This window comes from Corythoichthys intestinalis, chromosome 5, assembly GCF_030265065.1.
Source record: "Corythoichthys intestinalis isolate RoL2023-P3 chromosome 5, ASM3026506v1, whole genome shotgun sequence".
NCBI classification, from domain to species: domain Eukaryota; kingdom Metazoa; phylum Chordata; class Actinopteri; order Syngnathiformes; family Syngnathidae; genus Corythoichthys; species Corythoichthys intestinalis.
In genome coordinates, this window is record NC_080399.1 from 59749417 (window position 1) to 59763384 (window position 13968).

The 13968-nt window shown below is 45.4% G+C and overlaps 1 protein-coding gene across 3 annotated transcripts in view; it reads right to left on the reverse strand.

Annotated features, from left to right (window-relative positions):
- The window catches only part of LOC130915929 (cytosolic carboxypeptidase 4), a 105342-nt gene that overhangs the window by 13176 nt on the left and 78198 nt on the right, over nt 1-13968 (reverse strand). For all 3 annotated transcript variants that reach the window (XM_057836179.1, XM_057836182.1, XM_057836181.1), the window contains exons 20-21: nt 11368-11497; nt 7657-7788 (exon numbers count right to left, since the gene is read on the reverse strand). In XM_057836179.1, the coding sequence (XP_057692162.1) occupies nt 7657-7788; nt 11368-11497 (262 nt within the window). The remainder of the gene's footprint in view (nt 1-7656; nt 7789-11367; nt 11498-13968) is intronic.

Sequence of the window (13968 nt, forward strand, 5' to 3'; positions counted from 1 at the left end):
TCCCAGGGTTTCTAAAAGTACTGTCGGAGCTAGAGCCTTTAGCCACCAAGCCCCTGTTTTATGGAATCAGCTTCCAGCTAGTATTAAAGAAGCCAAGACAGTCTGCACATTTAAGATTAGATTAAAAACGTTCCCATTCGACAAAGCTTATGGTTAGGCTAGTTGAAGTCGGAGTAGACTCACAGTTTAGTCTAAGCTGCACTAGAAGCTATAATGCTGGGGGAAGTACAGCCGCTGAGTTCTATCTCCTTTTCTTACTCTACCTACCACTAGTCTTACTTTATTTCTATTTTCCAATGCTAATATCTAGTTGTCTAGTCTCTTCATCACTAGTCACCCGGTGTCCCCTTTCCCCCCTCCCCTCTGGGGAGGGGCTATTTTTCAACTGCAGCCTCCTGACTGTCCGGACCCCTGGCTGGATAGACGTCCTCGCTGCTACCCCCGTCTCATCTGACTAGAGGGACCACTTCTTGCTCCTTTACTCCACTGTATATACAGTGCCTTGCAAAAGTATTCGGCCCCCTTGAATCTTGCAACCTTTCGCCACATTTCAGGCTTCAAACATAAAGATATGAAATTTAATTTTTTGGTCAAGAATCAACAACAAGTGGGACACAATCGTGAAATGGAACATTTATTGGATAATTTAAACTTTTTTAACAAATAAAAAACTGAAAAGTGGGGCGTGCAATATTATTCAGCCCCTTCACTTTCAGTGCAGCAAACTCACTCCAGAAGTTCAGTGAGGATCTCTGAATGATGCAATGTTGTCCTAAATGACCGATGATGATAAATAGAATCCACCTGTGTGTAATCAAGTCTCCGTATAAATGCACCTGCTCTGTGATAGTCTCAGGGTTCTGTTTAAAGTGCAGAGAGCATTATGAAAACCAAGGAACACACCAGGCAGGTCCGAGATACTGTTGTGGAGAAGTTTAAAGCCGGATTTGGATACAAAAAGATTTCCCAAGCTTTAAACATCTCAAGGAGCACTGTGCAAGCCATCATATTGAAATAGAAGGAGCATCAGACCACTGCAAATCTACCAAGACCCGGCCGTCCTTCCAAACTTTCTTCTCAAACAAGGAGAAAACTGATCAGAGATGCAGCCAAGAGGCCCATGATCACTCTGGATGAACTGCAGAGATCTACAGCTGAGGTGGGAGAGTCTGTCCATAGGACAACAATTGTGGTGGTCCTAGCCCACACTCCCCTCTACTGGCTTTTATTGTTGTTACACTTCCTGTTATGTGGCATGAGTTCAACCTTGGCAGGCTGGGTGTGGCAGACCTGGGAGTGCACCTGCAGCTCATCGCAATTAACCCTGCTTATAAGGCGCTGCCTGGGCAGCAAGCAGGTGCCAGATGATTCCGTCAGTGACCATTGGTTCATCGGCCAACTAGTCTGTAGTTTTTGACGATCTTTCATTGAACTGCTGACTAATCTTGTTTTTGCCATCAGGACACCCACACTCCAAGCCCTCGCAGCCACAGCCTGAGCCACAGCCGCAGCCACAGCCGCAGTCACAGCCGCAGCCACAGCCATTGTTTGATAAAAACCCTTCACTCCACTTCCGTTTCCTGGTCGCACTTTGGTCCGCATCGACTTTTCCAAGTTTGCCTTAACATAATCATCTGGCCAACAGAATGGACCAAGCGACCTCCAACTGCTTCCAAGAGGCCCTCGGACACCAAGGACACATGCTAGGTAATCATGAGCAAATGCTGCGCAGCTTGGAAGAGACGCTAAAAGCAGTTTCTATGAACTTGAAGCAGGTGAGGACACAGCTCTCACAATCCCTCACTTCCAGGGCCAGACCTAATTTGCCCGTGAGTAGTCCTACTGGTGGGCCATCACCCCCACTTCGGCCGGGCGTGTTTATACCAACTCCTGAGTGTTATTCTGGGGAGTTGGGCTCATGTAGTCGTTTTTTGCTTAATTGCAACCTTGTTTTTAATATGCAGCCTTCCAGTTATGCCTCTGACGCGGCTAAGGTTGCTTTTTGTGTGAACCTCTTGAGGGGAAAGGCTGGTCAGTGGGCAACCGCACTTTGGGAGAGGAATTCCCCGGTGCTGTGCTCTTTTGACGCTTTTTCTGGAGAGCTACGCAAAGTATTTGACCACCCTGTTCGTGGGAGAGAGGCCAGAAGCCGTCTGTTTTCTCTCCAGCAAGGTTCCCAATCAGTGGCGGACTTCTCAATTTCTTTTCGTATCTTGGCTGCAGAAAGTGGCTGGGGTGAGCAAGCTTTAATCTCTGTATTTTCCCGTAATTTGGCAGATGACTTAAAGGATGAACTAGCAATACGGGATGAGCCTTCCACCCTGGAGGAGCTAATTTCCCTAGCAATAAAGATTGACAATCGCATCAGAGAACGCAAGAGGGAGAAAGCCATCAAGTCACGTCTGTTTCTGCCACTCATGTCACCCTCTGCCGATATCATCAAACCATCCCCCAGTGACACACAGCGACCAAAACCCCCTCTCTGCCCTGCACAGCCAAAAGACTGGTCTCACCAGATAAAAGGGAGCACCATGGTGAGCCAAACCTCCTCAGATTCCTGCTCTCAGTCACGACTCATACTCCCAGCTAGTGTTTCCCATGGTTTAGACGCCATGCCACTTCATGTATTCATCGATTTTGGCGCTGACGACAGTTTTATGGACGAAGGTTTTGCGAAACAAGCTGAAATCCCTCTCGAACCCCTCAAGGCCCCCAAAGTGGTGGAAGCAGTGGATGGTAGAAAACTGTTTTCAGTATCTCATCGCACCGTCCCTCTCATGCTCAAGGTCTCTGGTAATCATCATGAATCAATACAATTGTTTATTATCTCCTCTCCAGTGGCACCTGTCATCCTTGGTCTCCCCTGGCTCAAACTTCACAACCCAAACATCAACTGGACGGTGGGGAAGATTGTGGGGTGGAGCAATCACTGCCATCTGGAGCGTCTTGGCTCAGCACATACCCCTGGCAAATCGGTCAAAGAGCCAGCCCATCCTCCAGAGCCTCCTGACCTCTCCAACGTACCCGCCGAATACCATGACTTGGCGACAGTGTTCAGCAAGGACCTCGCCCACGCTCTACCTCCCCATCGCCCCTATGATTGTGCCATTGATCTCCTGCCGGGGGCACCCCTTCCAACAAGCAGACTCTACAACATATCCGGTCCTGAAAGAGAAGCTATGGAAGACTACATCAGAGACTCCTTGGCTTCTGGTATCATCCGTCCCTCCTCCTCCCCGGTCGGCGCAGGCTTCTTCTTCGTGGGCAAGAAGGATGGCGGCCTGCGGCCCTGCATTGATTACCACAGTCTAAACAAGATAACAATAAAATATAAGTACCCTTTGCCCCTAATTGACCCTTCTTTTGAGCCCTTCAGTCACGCCAGGTTGTTCACCAAGCTGGATCTCCGTACAGCATATCATCTCGTCCGAATCCGTGAGGGGGATGAGTTGAAGACGGCGTTCAATACTCCCCTTGGTCATTTTGAATATTTAGTAATGCCCTTTGGGCTAACAAATGCCCCCGCTGTCTTTCAGAGACTCATGAACGACCTGTTCAGAGACGTTCTGAATCGCTTTGTGTTTATTTACCTTGATGATATACTTGTGTTTTCCCGTTCCCTAGAGGACCATCGCCATCACGTCAGGATGGTCCTGCAGCGACTTTTGGAGAACCGCCTTTTCGTTAAACCGGTGAAGTGCGAGTTCCACGTGTCATCAGTAAGCTTTTTGGGCTACATCATCGCCCAGGGCCAACTCAAACCAGACCCCATAAAGATAAAGGCAGTCGTTGACTGGCCTACTCCCAGTACCCGCAAAGAACTACAGAGATTCTTGGGTTTTGCCAATTTCTATCGTCGCTTCATTAGGGACTACAGCAAGGTGGCACTCCCTCTGACCCAACTCACTTCCACCAAACACCCCTTTACCTGGTCTGAAGCCGCAGGTAACGCGTTTTCACGTTTGAAGTCCCTCTTCACCTCTGCCCCTATCCTCAAACACCCTGACACCTCACGCCAATTTGTGGTGGAAGTGGATGCATCCGACGCTGGAGTAGGGGCCATTTTGTCCCAGCGGGATCCCACTACCCAGAAATTGCATCCATGTGCCTTTTTTTCCCGGCGGCTGAGCCCTGCCGAGAGAAATTATGATGTGGGCAACCGGGAATTGCTGGCGGTTGTTTTGGCCCTGCAGGAATGGCGTCACTGGCTGGAAGGTGCTAAGATCCCGTTCCTTATCTGGACAGATCACAAAAACCTCTCCTACATCCAATCTGCACCACGTCTTAACCCCCGACAAGCCCGCTGGTCACTGTTCCTTTTCCTAATTTTTCGTTGTCGTATCGCCCAGGTTCACGCAATGGCAAGGCTGATGCACTGTCACGGCTCCATTCACCATGTCCAAGCTCTGTAGACCCTGGAACTATTCTTCCCTCGGCCTGCGTGGTCGGTGCAGCCAGATGGGAAATTACATCAATGGTCAGGGAAGCTCAAGAAACTGATCCAGACCCGGGAAACGGTCCCCCGAATCGCCTATTTGTCCCATCTGTTGCACGCTCTCAAGTCCTGGAATGGAGCCACTCGTCCAAACTAACATGTCACCCTGGTATACATAGGACCCTCGGTTTCCTCCGCCAATCATTCTGGTGGCCAGGCATGGCCAAAGATGCCCGTAACTTCGTCAAAGCCTGCGCAATCTGTGCTCGAGGGAAGGCCTCACATCAGCCTCCTGCTGGTTTGCTATGTCCCCTTCCGATTCCCAGTCGACCTTGGTCACACATTGCAGTTGATTTCATAACTGGTCTGCCTCCCTCTGAAGGTAACACAGTTATCCTTACAGTCATCGATCGTTTTTCAAAATCTGTTCACTATGTTCCCCTTCCCAAACTGCCATCTGCTCTTGAGACCACCAACCTCTTAGTCAAGCACGTGTTCCGGCTTCACGGCCTCCCCCTAGATATTGTTTCAGACCGTGGTCCTCAGTTCTCTTCATTGGTGTGGAAAGAGTTCTGGAAGGTGGTGGGAGCGGCTGCCAGTCTCTCCTCGGGATACCATCCTCAGACCAACGGCCAGACCGAGAGGGCCAACCAAGACCTGGAGGCCGCCCTGCGCTGTGTCACCGCCCATCATCCAGTCTCCTGGAGCACTTTCCTTCCCTGGGTGGAATATGCTCATAACTCACTCATCTGCTCTGCCACCGGTATGTCACCTTTCATGGCCTGTAATGGTTTTCAACCTCCTTTGTTCCCAGAGCAGGAAAAGGAAGTTGCTGTCCCTGCTGTGAAGGACCACGTCAGCAGGATTAGGAACATCTGGAGGACTGTAAGGGCTGCCCTCACTCGTACCGCCGAGAAAAACAAGAAGCTAGCTGATCTCCACCGTTTACCAGCCCCTGAATACAAGGTGGGACAGGAGGTCTGGTTGTCTGCCCGGGACCTTCCCCTGCAGGTAGAGTCGCGCAAATTAGCCCCCCGGTTCGTGGGCCCTTACAAGATCACGAAAATCATTAACCCTTCCGCTGTTCGGTTGGACCTCCCGGCATCCATGAACGTGCACCCCACCTTTCATGTTTCCCTGCTCAAGCCTGTTTCTTCCAGTGACCTCTCCCCTCCGGCTGTTGCCCCTCCCCCACCCCTTCTCATCGACGGCCATCCCGCGTTTGCGGTCTCGAAGATCCTGGATGTTCGGCCTCGTGGCCGTGGGTTCGTTTCTGGTGGACTGGGTGGGCTATGGGCCCGAGGAGAGGTCGTGGATCTCCCGTGGTCTCATTTTAGACCCGTCCCTCTTGAGGGACTTCTATGCTGCTAACCCTGGGAAACCGGGCAGGCCGCCCGGTGGCGTCCGTTGAGGGGGGGGTACTGTGGTGGTCCTAGCCCACACTCCCCTCTACTGGCTTTTATTGTTGTTACACTTCCTGTTATGTGGCATGAGTTCAACCTTGGCAGGCTGGGTGTGGCAGACCTGGGAGTGCACCTGCAGCTCATCGCAATTAACCCTGCTTGTAAGGCGCTGCCTGGGCAGCAAGCAGGTGCCAGATGATTCGGTCAGTGACCATTGGTACATCGGCCAACTAGTCTGTAGTTTTTGACGATCTTTCATTGAACTGTTGACTAATCTTGTTTTTGCCATCAGGACACCCACACTCCAAGCCCTCGCAGCCACAGTCTGAGCCACAGCCGCAGCCACAGCCACAGCCATTGTTTAATAAAAACCCTTCACTCCACTTCTGTTTCCTGGTCGCACTTTGGTCCGCATCGACTTTTCCAAGTTTGCCTTAACAACAATCAGTCGTACACTGCACAAATCTGGCCTTTATGGAAGAGTGGCAAGAAGAAAGTCATTTCTCAAAGATATCCATAAAAAGTCTCGTTTAAAGTTTGCCACAAGCCACCTGGGAGACACACCAAACATGTGGAAGAAGGTGCTCTGGTCAGATGAAACCAAAATTGAACGTTTTGGCCACAATGCAAAATGATATGTTTGGCGTAAAAGCAACACAGCTCATCACCCTGAACACACCATCCCCACTGTCAAACATGGTGGTGGCAGCATCATGGTTTGGGCCTGCTTTTCTTCAGCAGGGACAGGGAAGATGGTTAAAATTGATGGGAAGATGGATGCAGCCAAATACAGGAACATTCTGGAAGAAAACCTGTTGGTATCTGCACAAGATCTGAGACTGGGACGGAGATTTATCTTCCAACAGGACAATGATCCAAAACATAAAGCCAAATCTACAATGGAATGGTTAAAAATAAACGTATCCAGGTGTTAGAATGGCCAAGTCAAAGTCCAGACCTGAATCCAATCGAGAATCTGTGGAAAGAGCTGAAGACTGCTGTTCACAAACACTCTCCATCCAACCTCACTGAGCTCGAGCTGTTTTGCAAGGAAGAATGGGCAAGAATGTCAGTCTCTCGATGTGCAAAACTGATAGAAACATACCCCAAGCGACTTGCAGCTGTAATTGGAGCAAAAGGTGGCGCTACAAAGTATTAACGCAAGGGGGCCGAATAATATTGCACGCCCCACTTTTCAGTTTTTTATTTGTTAAAAAAGTTTAAATTATCCAATAAATGTTGTTCCACTTCACGATTGTGTCCCACTTGTTGTTGATTCTTGACAAAAAATTAAAATTTTATATCTTTATGTTTGAAGCCTGAAATGTGGTGAAAGGTTGCAAGGTTCAAGGGGGCCGAATACTTTTGCAAGGCACTGTATACGGACTGTAACTTCGCTTGCTAATTCCCATTAGCAGTTCTGGGGTTCCTGTCTATCTGTCCTGGGAGTGGATCTCTCCTGACTGTGGTACTCCCCGAGGTTTCTCATTTTCTCCCAATTGACTCTGGAGATTTTGGAGTTTTTCCTTGCCGGCATGGAGGGTCTTAAGGATAGGGGATACCCAGGACTTGAACTGTATCTATTCATCTTTGTTGCTTCATTTCTAATTATGTATCATATTGCCTCTGTAAAGCCCTTTGAGACTTCTGTTGTGATTGAGGGCTATACAAATAAAATTGAATTGAATTGAACTCAAACACTTAAATAATAATTTCCCTTTAATTTAACATCCCTCTATAAAGTCAATGGTGACACAGATGACCCCCACTCGGTTATATAGTAGTTGCCGAACTATCTTGGCCGCATGCACGTCTTACCCTATATCCAGGATCCTCTTTCAGTCTTGCAGTGTCAACAGTAGACCCTGATTGCCATAAGGTTTCCTTAACACTACAGCCATACAGAAAAACATTCTTTTTTCGAGAGTGTCCGTGATAGTCACAGAAGACCTGGAAGAAATAATAAAGAATAAACCAACATTGAAGCAACATTTAATAAGAGTTTTGGTAACACTTTAAATTAAGGTCCTAGTAATAACCATTAAAGAGAGTTATAAAGTTTTAATAAGTCCTATATATGATACTTATTAACTTTAATATGTGTTTATAAGTCTACATAAGGGTTCACAATAGCTGTAACACCCACGGCGCTCTGGGTGAGATAATTGTCATTTTCAGCCAAGGTGGGTCAAATGACCCGTACCCCCATACCAGTAGGGCAGGTCAATGCAATTCAACCTCTACCCATCTTCCTACCAATTCCTGCGTATGCCCTTCTCCCTCTGGCTGTCGCTCCCTAAATTGCATACAGGCTTTACAAATTCAAAAACTGGTTTAACTGGTTTGTCAACAGCTGCACTCAGTAGAGCTCTCACCTATACTACAGTGGTGTGAAAAAGTATCTGAACCTTTTGGAATTTCTCACATTTCTGCATAAAATCACTATCAAATCTGATCTGATCTTTGTCAAAATCACACAGATGAAATGAAGTGTCTGCTTTAACTAAAACCACCCAAAAATGTATAGCTTTTCATATTTTATTGAGGACAGTATGCAAACAATGACAGAAGGGGGAAAAATAAGTAAGTGAACCATCACATTTATTATTTTGTGCCCCCCGACCCCATTGGGAGCAATAACTTCAACCAGACGCATCCTGTAGCTGCAGATCAGTCTTGTACATCAATCAGGACTAATCTTGGCCCGTTCTTCTCTACAAAACTATTGTAGTTCAGTCATATTCCTGGGATGTCTGGCATGAACCACTGTCTTTAGGTCATTTCACAGCATCTCAATGGGATTCAAGTCCGGAGTTTGACTTGGCCACTCCAGAAAGTGCATTTTGTTCTTCTGAAACCATTCTGAAGTTGATTTACTTCTGTGTTTTGGATCATTGACTTGTTGCAGCATCCATCCTCTTTTTAGCTTCAACTGTCTGACAGACAGCCTCAGGTTTTCCTGCAAAACATCCTGATAATTTTTTAAATTTATCCTTCAATTAATGATTGCAAGTTGTCTAGGCCCTGAGGTAGCAAAACAGCCCCAAATCATGATGCTCCCGCCACCATGCTTCACGGTGGGAATGAGGTGTTGATGTTGGTGAGCTGTTCCATTTTGCCTCCACACATGACGTTTTGTGTTACTCTCAACAATTCAACTTTGGTTTCATCAGTCCACAAAATATTTTGCCAAGTGCCTTTTTGCAATCATTAAATGAGCAACAATGTCTTTTAGACAGCAGTGGCTTCCTAGGTGGAATCCTCCCATGAACACCATTCTTGACCATAGTTTTAATTATAGTTTATGTATGCACCGAGATATTGAACTGTGCCAGTGATTTCTTTAGCAGACACTCTCGGGTTCCTATTTACCTCTCTGAGTATTCTGCGCTGAACTCTTGGCCTTATCTTTGGTGAACCGCCACTCCTTGGGAGAGAAGCAACAGTGCCAAATTCTCTCCATTTGTAGACAACTTCTCTGACTGTCGATTGATGAACATTCAGACTTTTAGAGATGGTTTTGTATCCTTTCCCAGCTTTATACAAATCAACAATCCTTAATCGCAGGTCTTCAGACAGCTCTTTTGACAATGTTTCTCATCAAGGCAATTCTTACAAGGTGTGTTTTTTATAGTGGGCAGGGCAGCTTTAAACCACTCATCAGTGATTGGGCACACACATGACTTAAACTGTTTGGTAAAACTTGGTTTCAAGTGCTCCACTGCGTCAATTACACAGAACTTGTTGGTTATAGGAAGCGAATGCTTCTGTTATTTCTTCTAAAGGATGTGCAACCAAGTATTGAGTTGAGGGTGCCAATAATTTTGTCTTGCCTATTTTTTTTAGTTTTGTCTAAAATAGTGTCAATTTTGACTTTTTTCCTCAGCTGCTTTGTGTTTTTCCACTGCAAATCCAAGAAATAAACAGATTCATACTGAACACATTTGTAATTGCATTAATTTCTGTGAGAAATGCTGGATTTTCTGGAAAAATTTCAGGGGTGTCAATAATTTTATCCATGACTGTATGCCAAGATGGTGGCACGGTGGCTGAGTGGTTAGCACGTCTGCCTCACAGTTCTGAGATCAAGGGTTCAATCCCGAGCTTCCTGTGTGGAGTTTGCATGTTCTCCCCGTGCCTGCGTGGGTTTTCTCCGGTTTCCTCCCACATCCCAAAAACATGCATGGTAGGCTGATTGAACACTCTAAATTGTCCGTAGCTAAGAGTGTGTGCGTGAACGGTTGTATGTCTCCTTGTGCCCTGCGATTGGCTGGCAACCAGTTCAGGGTGACCCTGACTACTGCCCGTAGTTAGCTGGGATAGGCTCCAGCACCTCCGTGACCCTTGTGAGGAAGAAGCGGCATGGAAAATGAATGAATGAATGAATGTATGGCAAGACAATTTAAATTACCTATATAACCGAAGTCATTATATAATGCGAATAAGGATGCTTAAAATTTGGTGAGACAATTTGAGCATCCTGAAAAGTTGGGAATGTTATGTCCCTACCGTCCCTATGTCTTTGCCTATACGCTTATTACTAGGAGCTTAATCTAAAGCAGACATGTCCAAAGTCCGGCCCGGGGGCCAAATGCGGCCCGTGGTCAAATTTCATCTGGCCCCCAGCCTCTGTCATAAAATCAATAACGTCTGGCCCGCACACAGACTTATTAAATTGGTCAGCAGGATTGCTACCAGCATATGAAGTAGTTTACACACTAAATGTTGCTCCTTATTTACCCATTAAAAGGTAGCAGCACTCTAAGCAACATTACCCCGTGTGACCTTTTACTTCCAATTTCCGAAAATGGCGACAATCAACTAAAAAAAGAAAGTTGACTGCGGCGGTCGACGCTTCAAGGACAGGTGGAAATTGGACTATTTCTTCACTAAAATACGCAACAACTATGTCTGCCTCACTTGCAAAAAGACAGTCGCTGTTTTTAAAGAGTTAAATGTGAGGCCAAACAAGACATTCTGACGTGTACAACAAGATTACAGGGAAGATACGCAGCGAGAAATTGAAGCAACTTGAAGCTAGTTTAATTTCACAGCAGCAGTATTTCGCAAGAGCTCGAGAATCGAAAGAGAACGCCACAAAGGATAGTTGCGAGATTGTTGAAATTATTAATTAAAAAAAATAATAAAGCAAATGTGATATACAGAATGGCTTGCTAACATTTGCTTAAATATATTGTTCTACGTAAATGACGTCAGCCAAGGTCGGCCCCCCACATTTTTACCACACCAAATCTGGCCCCCTTTGCAAAAAGTTTGGACACCCCTGATCTAAAGCATTCCCAGTGTAGTTTTAATATTGAAATGCACTCTTCTCCAAACACCCATCAATCGGACAATATTGGAGGTCTGGCTTAAAGCTGCTCTAACCACGTGTTTGGCGTGATGGGCAATTATCACACAGTAACCGGCGTGGTGGCGTGGCAAAGTCGAAGCGTCGACTAATTGATTCAACGCCTATATGTGTCCCATGTCTGTTCAAGGACACATGTAGGAATATTTTCATCTTACCAAAGGAGTTCGTTTAATACTGTTGAGGTAGTAGAGGAAACCTTTGGTATGGTAGATGGTTGGACAGAGAATCGGGTCTGGTTGACACCACTGACGATTCAAATCCTCTCCGTTCAGGTCGCAGCGATTCCTGCAGTAAAACAAAGTGTTGAAACGGGGATGAGGTTATATTGATTGCTCCTTGATGGAGAAAATAAATATACAGTGCCTATCGTAAATATTCACCCCTTTTGATGTTTTTCCCTTTTATTGCATTCATAAATCAATCATGGTCAAAACAATTTGTCATTTTTAACAAAACAATTTATTGGAAAAATGTTCGACTGTCAAAGTGAAAACAGATTTCTACAGAGTCATGTTAATGAAATACAAATTCACCCCCTTGAAGTCAGTATTTTGTAGATGCACCTTTGGCTGCACTCACAGCACTGAGTCTGTGTGGATAAGTCTCATTTGGTCTTGTACATCTGCCCACTGCAATTTTGCTCCATTTTTCTCTGCAAAACTGCTCAAACTGTCAGGTTGCACGGGAATTGTGCATGAACAGTTCTTTTCAAGTCTAGCCACAAATTCTCTACAGGGTTGAGGTCTGAGCTTTGACTCGGCCACTCCAGAACATTTACTTGGTTCTTTTTTTAAACATTCCAGTGTAGCTATTCCAGTATGCTTTGGACCATTGTCTTGCTGGAAAATAAATCTTCTCCTAAGCTGTAGTTCTCTCACAACTCTGAAGATTGCCCCCCAGGATTTCAGTGTATTTTGAAGCATACATTCTGCTTTCTATCTTGGTGTTTTTGGTGATGTGCAGTGTTTGGTTTCCGCTAAACATAACATTAAAAAAAATGTTCAAATTTGGTGTCATCAGACCAAAGAATCTTATTCTACTTCTTCTTACTTTTTTTTTTTTTTTAGCGAACTCTAGTTGAGATATAATATGACTTCTCTTCAACAGCCAATTTTTTTTGCGTGCAATAAATGGTGATGGATGATTGCTTCATAGCTGAGACTGTTGACATCTCCCAGGAGTGAGGTGAACATATTCTGAAATGCTTAGAGAATGCACACGCCAGCTCCAAGCATCTTCCTTGGTCGAACAACGACGCACCCAGTGGTTTGGCCATGTCCTCTGTCTGCCTTCTGACCATCAGACATGAGCCTCCAGTTTACCTAAAGGCCACAGGCCGGAGACAACCACGAGGAAAGCCCCGCACCCGATAGCTCGACATCGTGGAGGGGGACCTCCAACAACACGCCAGCATTGGAAAAACCTGGTTAATTTGGTCAGCTCAATGCACAGGGACGGGACGCCCTGATCCTTGCTGATGCACTAATGAATGAAACACCAACCAGCAGGAAAAGCATCTCATTTGCTTACCGTATTTTTCGGACTATGAGTCGCAGTTTTTTTTCATAGTTTGGCAGAGGGTGCGTCTTATACTCTGGAGCGACTTATGTGTGATGATTTACGGTCGGGTCGGGCCGGACTTCTCACTCGCTAACTTTTTAAGAAAATAAATATATATTCATATGTTTATACTAAAACGATGTATGGATGTTAAATAAAATAATAATTTGGATAAAACAGAGAAGGCGCTGTGTATGCCTGCGTACGTGAATGCCGTGGCCCAGCTGTCTTTTCAATCTTCTCCTACCACCATGGCACCCTCCGCGAGTCCATCCTGGTATTTCCTTTTCGATATGCATCAGCTAGGAGTGAAAAACAAACTAAAGACGGGGGAATTGAAAAGCAAACAACTGCAGTAGGAGTGGGGTATGGAAAGGATTCAAATTGTTGAAGATGCTATACAGAAACCTGTGTCGGTTTCGCTGAATGTAAACGAATGTGACGCTTTGGTCTCATACGAGAAATACTGTATATTTAACAAACTTTTCCAGCGTTATTTCGTTGTGTAAATTTGCATTTGCAATTGCATTTATAATGATCATAAAAATATGTAGACCATTTAAACATTGAGAAAACTTGTTTTTTTCTGCCAACTCTAAGAAATTAAAATAAATGTCAAATCCACTATCAGAACAGACACACAAATATAAAAGATATAAATGTTTATTGAATATCCATCTTAGTCTTGTTTAACTGGGAGAATTCGTTACAAAAGACAGGCTTTAATTTGTTATCATTATGCATACTTATATACACAGGCATCGTCACAAATGTGATCACACAAAACGCAACCACGCATCGCATCCCTGCATTTCCTCTTTCCCCTGAATCCTCTCAAATAAAACATAGAATTTAAGGGGGGGGGGGGGGATTCGGGCTCGTGTCTACAAATAAAACATAAAATTGCAGGGTTTTCTCGGGCTTGGGCCTGCAAATCAAGTTAATTAATCGGCGCGCCGGGTTGAACTTTAATACTCACGGGCCAGTCGGGTCGGGCTGGATTTTTTAGGCCGATCTAACTTCTAGCGTCATTTCATTTTAGCATACTGTACACTTATTTGGCATGTTGTTCTCTATTGTATTTTTATTTTAAATTGCCTTTAAAGATGACATGTCTGTTCTTGGTGCTGGATTCTATCAAATAAATTTCCCCCCAAAAATGCGACTTATATATGTTTTTTCCTTTTCATTGCGCA